Raw genomic sequence first — 10,961 nt, forward strand, 5'->3', positions numbered from 1 at the left:
AAGATTGTCTTGCCTAATTCCAGCTTTGTGTTTTTGGGTACTTTACAATCTTTCTGGATATGTGTTTCTTCATCTGTGAAATGAGGGCCATGGATGAGGTAGGTGATTTCAGAGGTTCCCTTCCAGAACTATTATTCCTATGGTTCTGTTTCCATGTTAACACTTTGGCAAAAAGAGGTATGGTTGCCTTCCATATCACTCTCTTTATATATTAGTGAGAGCTCTGGACCTTCTTGGCCACCATTTCATTCATTCATCTTATTCAAATGCATCAGGTGTTTCTTACGTCTGTTTCTTTTTTTGTTTCAATCTCAATAGCCTTCATTCTTTGGTACCTTATGTTGGCTGGATCTTATGATTTATATTTTTATGTTTATTTCATATGTTATCTTTAATCTTTATAATATCAGAAAAAATTGTATGATGATGACTGTTTCCACCGATAAAGAAACTAAAGCTTAGACAGATCTAGGTCATATGAATACTAGATGATGATACCAAGATAGGAACCCAGGTTCCTCTAACTCTGTAGCCCCTTTCTATTACATCCCACTGCACTCTTGATACATTCCATGTTTATTTCCTATTCTATAAGAAGTCTCTATTGTCATCTTGTGGTTTCATCCTCATTTGGCAGCCTGGTTTCTAGGGAAAGCCTTACATGTTGCCCTGGCCAGAAGTGGGCTGGTGGCAGCCTTAAACATACTCTGCCCAGATAGGTTACACTGTAGGTGTCAGTTCAGACTGAGAAGGAAACGAACACAAGTTTGCTGTCAGGTCATATCCTACTACTTAGTTGTCTGCTAATTTTCATTCTGGGAATTCAGTCCACCAGATATTTGAGACTAAGCAGCTTTTCAGGCACAAGGCATAGACTTCTGACATCAAGATTGGATAGCCATTTGCCAGGAACTTTTCCATTGGTGATACTCCTTTGCTGCTATCTTTAGGCTAGAAGTTACTTTCCATTTCAAAGGCTCTGTTAAAAAAAAAAAATGGGGCACAGGCTACTGAATAGTCAGTGGGGAATGCCTATCATTGTGCTTGGGGAAAGGTGTGTGTGTGTCTGAAACCTCTTCAGCAATTTGAACTTTTTTTTTTTTTTTAATAAAGTTTGTGCACTGGGATCTCTCTCCCTCCTGATCCTGATATGGCCAGGAGCTTCACAACCTATATTACGCAAAACTGGCCTCTCTGGGCATCTCTCTCAGTTTTCCTTTAACCTTTATCCTCTTGCATTATACCAAGATTGTTAAGCAGTGGGTACTGGACATTCTTTGACTTCTAGTTAATGCATTGCCAGTTACACTCAGGATGTAGGGTCATTATGGAAGCCTGCTTTCATATTGAATAGAGAAATTAGGTTTCTTCTTTACCAGAATCTGAATGAAGGCATACAAGGCCCTATCTCCTGGCTTGTGGTTAGAACTATCTGGGGATAAGAACTACCAGATATCTATTGTCAACAGAAAGAACTTTTCATTGTAAAATTAGTAACCATTTATTAGATATTCCTTATGTGCCAGACACTGGACCGTCATCTCATATCATCCTTATATCAGCTTTATAAGGGTATAGGGTAGGTAATGTTATCCCCATTTTACAGATAAGAAAACTGAGGCTCAAAGAGATTAAGTAATGTGTATAAGCTTACATTAGCTCACTAGTGGTTGATAGGGGACCAAAATTTATGTCTCTCTGACCTTAAAGCCTAGGTCAGGCCCTTCTCCTCTAGAGACCTTAGAGGAGGGGTTTAGGTCCCTTTCCCACTCCCATTTTGTTCTTCCCTTACCTGAGGCAGAGTGTTTCAAGGCAAAGAAGAGGGCATATGATCTTTGAAACTGAGGCCATTTGTGTCTTCCACTTAAATCCAGAAGCTGTTCCTTTGTGATGAAGAATTATTTATACACATAGGTTCCTTGGGTTAGTTTGAAGTAGGTAAGTAGTACTCCCTGGGCTATGAAGACAGTTCCTCTCGAGTCCCATGAGCTGTCCAGGTAGCTGTGTAGCCATTGGGATGATAATGTTTTTATCAGTTTTATGTTACTTTGAGGAATCAAAATGTTTATTCCCATGTGCTTTTAGGAAGGTGAGTTCAAATTCCATTTTATATGGATACCTGAGTGGCTAAGTCAGTTGAGCATCTGCTTTTAGCTCAGGTCATAATTCAGGAGTTCCAGGATCAAGTCCTGCTTCAGGAAGCCTGCTTCTCCCTCTTCCCCTCACCCCACTTGTGCTCTCTCTCTCAAATAAATAAATAAAATATTAAAAAATACCATTTTGTAGAGAGATACAGTCTGAGGCTCAAAGAGGTTAGGTAAATTGTCTAAGATCCATAGTAAGAGTGGGATTCCCAGTTAAGTTCTCTTTCTGGTAGGTCCCTTGCCAGAACCCAGGCTTCTGTCTACTGAGGACCATATGTAGTGGTGTAAGGACTCCTTAGAGAGCCTGTGGCTTGTTACTGTTTTTCTGCTTTGGGGGGACTACCTTGAGTTGAGGTGGTGGGCATGGTTCCAGGAAGCCCACAAGCCCAACAGCCTGATGACAGAAGGTGGGCTTGCACTTGGTAGATAAGAGTGTTACCTGATGAAATGGGGAAGGACTTTTGGAATGGCCAGGAAGCCAGAGACTGAGATTGCAAATTGTGGTAAAACCTAAGGTACAGGGGCGCCTGGATGGTTCAGTGGGTTAAGCCGCTGTCTTCATGTCATGATCTCAGGGTCCTGGGATCGAGTCCCGCATCCGGCTCTCTGCTCAGCAGGGAGCCTGCTTCCCTGTCTCTCTCTGCCTGCCTCTCTGTCTACTTGTGATCTCTCTCTGTCAAATAAATAAATAAAATCTTTAAAAAAAAAAACCTAAGGTACAAGCACTCTGGGAGATTGCCTTCTGCCTGAGTACTGCCCTCTGCCACATCCCATGCCATTGTGGAATGGGAAGTCCAAATGGGATGTGCTCCTGAAGTCTGAAGCTACAGAAAGCAAAGTCCTAGAAGAAGAAAGTAAGAAGCTTAGTGTTCCAGAATCCCAAGTGGGCTAGGGCCCAGACCTAAACTTAGAATATCATCTTCTCCTGGGGATTTAAGAGAGGTGAATAGAGTGGGAGATGGAAAAGGCTGAATGAACTGAAGGGCAACTTACCTGTGGTTAAAAAAAGAAGAAAGGAAGACCTGGATAAGAGGACGGCTGAAATCATGCACTAAGTCCAGCCAGGCCTCTGGTTTTCTTCCAAAGAACTGATAGCTTAAGGACGTTCTCTGCTTTCACCTCCCTTAAAAAATTGAACTAAATTCTTCTGGCAAAAGCCAAATTTATTGAGAAGTGAAAAATCCCTGTTCTGAGTGAGATCTTAGACCTTCCACTTGGCCATGGCAAGAAGAGAAAGCCCAGGTGATCAGGGCAGCATGACCTAAGCCTGAGGCTCTCAGGATATATAGTATCTCTTGACATGCTGCACCTTCTTCTCAGAATTGGCTTTAGCATGGTTTTTGCCTTAACCTGATATCCCTTACAAAAGGCTGAGCCCGGGATGCTGGGTCATTGGCATTGCTGAAGCTGCCCAGAGTTCAGGGTTAAGGAAGCATGTATTATTCTGTTCTGTCTGGTTCCTGGGGGCAGTTCCATCTTCCTTTTTGGGGGGTTTGAGACATTCAGTTCTGGATCAAGACTTTGGCTCTAAGTATTTTGGCTGCAAGCACAGTCCGCGTGCATGAGAGAGCTGGATTATCCTGTGGGTGACTGCCACTGCTGAGTACCGGTCCTCCTGCTGACAGAGCTGACAAATGGAATTAAAAGCGAAGGAGCCAGCTGATAATAGGGTCTGTGGGTCACAGCCAGGCAGAATGACCTTGAGGAGCTGCGTGTCTGGAGGAAAGGAGACTGAACCTGGAACCTAGGCCAGACCTTTGCCCTAGCTGTCCCTTTCCCCCAGACTCGAGGACACATCCTTCCCTGTGTTCTCCATCATTACTCTCCCCTCAGAAATTCTTGGCAGACAGAAGTGTCTGCTACCAAGTGAAGTGTATCCTAGCATAAGACTGAATTGGTGAGAACAGCCCGGAGGTACTTTGTGCCCCCTCAAGAGGCAGTCTTCAGTCCCTCTGACCAGTCCTGACTCTATTTTTCTCCTTGCCTTCTGTTAGAATTAAGACTCGGGGTGCCTGGGTGGCTCAGTGGGTTAAAGCCTCTGCCTTCAGCTGAGGTCATGATCCCAGGGTCCTGGGATCAAGCCCCACATTGGGCTCTCTGCTCAGCAGGGAGTCTGCTTCCTTTCCTCTCTCTGTGCCTACCTCTGCCTATTTGTGATCTCTGTCTATCAAATAAAATAAATAAAATCTTAAAAAAAAAAAAAAAAAAGAAGAAGAAGAAGAAGAAGCCTCACAATGGGACACCTGGGTGGCTCAGTCAGTTGAGTATCTGTCTTCAACTCAGGTCATGATCCCAGGGTCCTGGGATCGAGTCCTGCATCAGGCTCCTTGCTCAAAGGGGAACCTGCTTCTTCCTCTGCCTGCCCCTGCCTGCTCCTTGTACGCTTTCTCTCTCTCTGGAAAATAAATAAATAAAATCTTAAAAAAAACATTAAGCCTCACTCATTCCTCCCAAGTTCCTTACTGAGCTGGGAGCTCTCCATGACATCATAGACTTCCCTCCCTAGTCAGATCAAGTTACAAAATAGCTAGCACCCAGATTACCCCGGTGAATAAACACTCGTTCCATCTCCCATCTCCCTGGTCTCGCCTTTCTGCCCAACTCACTTCTGTCTTGATGTAGTGCCTTTTCCCCTAACTGTCCTTACCTTTACTTCATGTTCTTAACAATTGAAGTCACATCAGAACTTCCTTTCGGAACCACAGAGGTCCACGGTTCCTGGAGTCAGTGGAGGTCTGAATCCACCCACCCCCACAGAAAGTTAGAGAAAGGGGAGAGAGCCCTTATCACAACAAAAGGTGCAGTCAGCTCTAGCTTAGTCAGGAAAGTATCCCTTAACATCCCAAGCCTGGAAGGCCTAAAAGTTCCATCCAGGCAATGGATGGGAAGACTGAGTTGGCATGGAGAGATGAAAACAAGTGGCAGATGGTGCTGAGGAACATCCCGGGACTGAAGAAATGTGGTTCCCAGAAAGGGAAAAAGGAGACATTGGCAAAGTCTTACTCAGCAACTGTGACAACCTGGCCAGAGAAAGCTGCAGGATATGGCTGAGAACACACTGATGGTGTCAGGATGCTACTGAGCTCAGACACTCACTGTTCTGGCACCTCTTCTCGTGCTCTTTTACCATATCCCGAGTAAAGAGCCTTGCTGGCCCTGTGGGACGGGTGAGGAAAAGCCAGGAATAGAAGAAATTAGAAAATGGTACCAAAGGGCGCCTGGGTGGTTCAGTCAGTTAAATATCTGCCTTTGGCTCAGGTCATGATCACAGAGTCCTGGGATCGAGCCCCACATTGGGCTCCCTGCTCGGCAGGGAGCCAGCTTCTCCCTCTCCCTCTGCTGCTCACCCTGTTTGTGTGCTTTCAAGTAAGTAGATAAAATCTTAAAAAATAAATAAATAAATGGTCCCAGAAACCTGAGGAATTGCTCTGTGTGTCCAGACTTTCTTGTGGGTGATAAATAGTGAGCATAGTCTTTGGAGGTATTGCTCCAGACTGACTCCAACCCAGCAGGGCAACAGGAGGGGTGTGGGGACTGAGTGACCTAGGCTTTGAATGGCCTAAGTCCTGCTTGGCCCTTGACCTCCCCCAGGTGCTGGAGGTAGTACGAGCCAACTATGACACGCTCACACTGAAGCTACAGGATGGCCTGGACCAGTATGAGCGCTACTCAGAGCAGCACAAGGAAGCTGCCTTCTTCAAAGAGCTGGTGAGTCTGCCCCGCCTCCATCCCTGCCTGTGTGTTTTGAGGGCCCTTTCCCAGCCAGTGGGTTATATTGTGCAGGTGTGCATCTGGGGAACACAGTTTGCCAAAGGCTGGTGAAATAAAACTTGAGGGGTCTGCTGAGATTGGGTGTACCACTTCTCTTCCAAAGTAGCCCAGGACCAGGCAGTGAGAGAAGATATTCCCCAGGGTACTGGTGCCAGGCAGGGAAGGGTGAGGGTTAGGACTCTCTGAGGCAGCGTTGCCCATCCATCTCTCTTCTGCGGCCATGGAGACAGCCCTTGAACAGCTCCAGCTGGGCCTGGGGTTTGACGCGTGTTCCCAGTGGCAGCTTTGGCTCATTACTCCTTATCCTGTCCTCCAGGCAACTAATGAGAGTCATTGATTCTTCTCCTCCTTATGCAATCACTTCTTCCTAAATTCCTAACTGGCTCCTGGTCTGAATGCGCACCCCCCCACCCCGCCCCACAATCTAGTTCTCCAGTCTTCACCCCTACCCCCGCCCCCCCCTTTCAATCACTCAGCTTTCTGCAGCCCCCACCCTTGGCCACCTGGAGCCAGTGAGCATTTGCTCTGCCTCCTACTCCACCTCCTAGTCAGCTCTGCCACAGAACCAGGCTCTCCCTGTTGGTGGTCTCTCTCCTGCCCTCTGCTCAGAGCTGCTGGGGAGGCCGGGGGCGGAGCTAGGCCTGCCTGTCTCAGTCCTGCCACTCCACCTGCCTGGTTGTAAGTGAACATTGTGTCTGGGACCAGGACACACTGTACCTCCTTCCCGTAGCTCAGCCCTCCCACTGCTCGGGTAGAACGCACCTCAGACGAGACCTTTTACTTCCCCATGCCAAGTTTGTGATGAAGGTGCTGGATTGTAGATTATCTGTCTTGTGCTAAATACAGCCCAACTCTGACCCTGACATGAGAGTCCTGAGATTTTGGACTTCCCCAGGGTGAGGAAGGTCTCTGGAAGTGAGTGAATTGGGAACAGGCAGAAGCCATTAATATAAAGAGAGCAGAGTCTAACATTTTTTACAGGGCGCATGGCAAGTCTTTAAGTTGATATGGGGGTTTTACCGGGGGACCAGACTTCACAAAGAGGGTAGGACATTGGAGATGAAAAGAGTGTAGAGGAGAGAGGGGAGCTCTGTGTCTGGCCCTTTGGTACTAGCTTCACCTGACTCAGTTTTCCTTATATCTGTACCTCTGACACAAGGGAGCAAAGAGGGTCTGGTCCCACTCGGAGCTAATGACCTTGAGCTGCCTGCTGGTTGCCAGGCTACCCTTTCCTCTGCCTCCTGCCTGATGACTTCATTACATTTTCCATAGCTAAGCTGGAATTGGAGGAAAGCTCCCTGGCCTTTGGGACCCAGGGTAAATCCACATACTTTTTCTCCTTTTTCCCTACTTTGTCTCTCATACAGCATTCACTTCTATTTCCCATGAAATAGAAGTGCAGTGGATTCCTCCTAGAACCCATTCAGAGTAGGAAGTTTGGCCCTTTGACTCCTTCTCCACAGGTTCTTTCTCCACTGATGCAGGTGACACTTCCCGCAGGGGTCTCAGTGTGTGGGGAGAAAGCGTGAGGGGAGCAGTGGGGACAGAGCAGGGGTATGCCCATCTTTCCTCTAAAGCACGGGCGCTTCTTTGTGGTTTGGAAAGACTACTGGGCTGGGAGTTAAACCTGGGTCCTGCTTCCAAGCCTGGGACTCGCAAACTATGACCTGTTTCCGGTCACTGGCCTCCTTGCATTGTACTCCTGCCATCTATGCCAAACAGGGGCTGTATCTCTACATGTTCTTTCCAACCCAGAAAAGTAGATGAATACAAAGAAAGAGTGAGAAGATCAGAAATTCACTTTCTGGCCTCATTTTCTCCTCCTCTGTCAGACCACTGACCAGACCTTGTCCCCCTCTGCATGGCCTGGCTGAGGCAGAGACAAAGGTCTGAGCTCCACCTCCTTCCCTGTCTGTGCTTACCTCTACTTCTTCAGGTGCCCAGACGCTCTTCTCACATCCACTAAAGTTTCGTCTCTTGGCCCCTCTTCTTTCCTTCCACTGAAACATAACTATTTGCTCATTTGCCTGCAGAAATGATAGCTATTAAAGATTCATCTCCTAAGAGAGAAGCATGTAGCACTGAATCGTGGTTTTTGTCCCTCAGGCACTGCCCTCTGTTGTGTGTAACCAACCGTCTCCTCTTTTCTCTCTGCTTGTGCCCTCTCACCTTCCCCAACCCTTTCCCAGGTTCGATCCATTAGCACCAACGTCCGGAGAAACCTGGCCTTCCACACACTCAGCCAGGAAGTCCTGCTCAAGGAATTCTCCACTATCTCCTGAGGCCACGCATATCTGAGCAGCTGCTGACTGCCCTTACCCATGAGGCTCCTGGGCTGGAGGGGGACTGGGGAAAGGGGCAGTCCCCAAGGTTGGAGAATAACACAGATACTGAGTTCTCTCCGTGAAGGCCGTGCTTCAGTGGAGCTTGGACAGCAGGGGCCGGGGGGCAAACCTGGGATAATCTTATTTGGGGAGGGTTTGGGTGGGCACAGGGAGAAGCCTTCAAGAATATGGGGACTTCCAGCATGGGCTCCCTGGATACCCCCTCACATTTCCAATTGAGATTACAAATTGTGGCTGCTGATTAATTTTCAGGAGCTGTTGGGGCAAGTCTTAGGATGATGCCAGTATCCCACGAGTCAGTAGTTCTTCGAGGCTTCTAAAAACAGACTCTCAGATGTAGATGGAGTCAGTTCTGCTTTCTTTGGGCCTGGGGCTGAGCTGGGATTGAAATCTGTGTCCCCTGTACCTGCAGGCACTCTGTCCATAGTTAGGACCCTTAGCTCAGCTCAAGGTAGTGTAGGAATGGAGGACCTTTTTTTCTACTTTCTAAATCTGGGAGACTGGAGATTAGAATCTGCCCAGTGCCCTGCTGTCCGGCCACCAATTTCTGGATTTGATTCTTGGCAGCAGGAGTACCTATTACCTCCCCTGCCTTCCAACCCATTGATTGGTCAGCACTGTAGGGTCACAACCTTAGCTTTTAATTTTCAGTCTGGTTTAAACTGTCGTTAGGGTGTGTGTGTGAAATAAACATTGACAGGTTTTCTGGAGCCCTCAGGTGCCTACTTTGCTGGTTCCCTTTCCAGCAGCCTCCCCACCTTCCCAATCACCTTCTCCTCTGGGAGCCTCTCCTGCCTCTGCTGAGCTCCTCTCCACTGTTCCGCCCCCTCAGCCCCCTCACCCGGCTGTTGTTTACATCCAGCCTGCCTAAGAATTTCCTCTGGGGAGGAATCTGTTCCTGCTGTGGTCTGGTGCCTGGAAGGGAGAGAACCTGCTGGTGGCAGGGAACCCTCCATCTGAAAGGGGCCAGGTGAGCATCATGGCGAGGCCATTCTGTCTACCCATATTCTGGGTGGAGCCGCAGGCAAGTCTCCTGGCCTTTGGGAAGTTGGCCCATGTTTCCTCCTCTGGACAGCCTCCACTGGACTACTGCAGGTTTTCCCTACCCTGTGGCTGCTTTCAAAGTAGCAGCTGCTCTGAGATCTCCCCCCTTTTAAAGCACTTTCTAAAGCCCTCGGGCTGACAGGGAACAAGCAGCACAGGAAGACACTGGGAATAGGTGCAGGAACCAGCAGTGAGAGCAGGTCTGGGACCTCCCTGGCTGCTATTCCACTTAGCTTCAAATCTCTTTAGGATACTTGCCTTCCAGAGCTGTGGTTCCAGCACTGAGCAGATATGCGCTAGTTCCAGAGAATCCACCAGCATGCTGCCATGTGTAGACGCAGATTCCTGAGCAATCCGGTTGGGTCATTGAACACTAGATGGGGTAGCCTGGGGCATGTAGTGTTCTCCACAGTGATAAACTCTAGAGGAGCTGGAGCTGGAAGCTGATGGCAAGTTGAAGTTATTAAAATTGATTTGTATGGGATGGTCTTTTAAGCGTCTTTTGTTTGTTTCTTTCTCTCATCTCTGTTACTCGGACCTCGTTTCTCAATGACAGCATTAAGGTCATCTCCCAGGTGTTGGTCCAGTCTGCCTAGGGGACCCATGCCTATGCTCACTCTCTTCCTAAGTCTTCTGGCCCTAGTGGAAGCCAGTTATGTTCAGAGAGGTATGGCCTTCCTTGCCTTTCCTGCTTATGGATTCCTTTCCTATGAAATGAACAAGGGCATGAAGCAGTAGTGAAGGACTCCTTGCCCTCCATTATAAAAGCCCATCTCTTGGTCCACTGACATACATACGTTCTAAGAATTCCAAACAGGAGTCCTATCGTTATCTAGAATTCAACCCCTAAAGGGACTGCCCATGCTCTGTCTATGCCCCAGCGTCTATGCCAGGTCTGTGGAGAACCCTCCAGAGCCAGAGGAGCATGGGCAGAGACAGCCCTTCTTTTAGCTGCTTGTCCCCCTCTCATGCCTGAACTCCTCCCACAATTCCTGCTGAGCTAATTGAATCAAGTGCTTAGAAATTAAATCCAATTGAAGACATTAAATGTGCTGGGGTCACTTTTGAAGCTTTCAGTCTCAGCAGGTCACTCTTCCAGAGAAGCCACTGGGCAGGTGAGAGGATCACATGGGACACTGCCACCACACCATCTAGACCCACCAGACACTGCCCCCGTCCCTTCTGGTGGGCTGGGGCTCTTGTGCTCGCAGCCCAGTGAAGATCCTGGGGAAGGTCAGACCAGTAGGCTCAGTCACTCAGTAGCCATTCCTGGGAGAGTTGGAGGCAGCCCAGCTCAGTGATAGCCCCTGGCTTCAGAAAAGTAGCTAAGCCAAGGGAAGGGGCCTCATACCAAGAGCTTTTCCTTCCCACTTTGTATCCTCACCTTGATCCCCTACATCAATCACTCCCCAAATCTGGAAAACAAGGAATCTAGGACAGGGCAGGTGACAAGGGAGAAGGGCAGGAAAGTTGAAAGGGAAGAAGGAGCAAAAGAACAAGAATGTCTTGAGAAGCACCTGGTTCACTCTTTTCCTTTTCTTCCTGGTGGGCCAATGGGGGTCATTAGATCAGGGAAGAAGGTACCCTCAGAATGAATGTAGCCCAGAGACGGGGGTCTTGCAGTGGCTGAGGGTTGGGGGTCTTTCTGAGAGAAGAG

At 48.2% G+C, this 10,961-nt stretch overlaps 1 protein-coding gene across 2 annotated transcripts in view; it reads left to right on the forward strand.

Annotated features, from left to right (window-relative positions):
* Positions 1-9,793, forward strand: part of ARMH3 (armadillo like helical domain containing 3) — a 182,551-nt gene extending 172,758 nt beyond the window's left edge. For both annotated transcript variants that reach the window (XM_004749417.3, XM_004749418.3), the window contains exons 25-26: positions 5,736-5,852; positions 8,105-9,793. In XM_004749417.3, coding sequence (XP_004749474.2) covers positions 5,736-5,852; positions 8,105-8,197 — 210 coding nt within the window. In that variant the 3' untranslated portion in view covers positions 8,198-9,793. The remainder of the gene's footprint in view (positions 1-5,735; positions 5,853-8,104) is intronic.
* The last annotated feature ends 1,168 nt before the right edge of the window (positions 9,794-10,961 follow it).

This window comes from Mustela putorius, unplaced genomic scaffold, assembly GCF_011764305.1.
Source record: "Mustela putorius furo isolate JIRA1106 unplaced genomic scaffold, ASM1176430v1.1 tig00003909_pilon_pilon_pilon, whole genome shotgun sequence".
Classification (NCBI taxonomy): domain Eukaryota; kingdom Metazoa; phylum Chordata; class Mammalia; order Carnivora; family Mustelidae; genus Mustela; species Mustela putorius.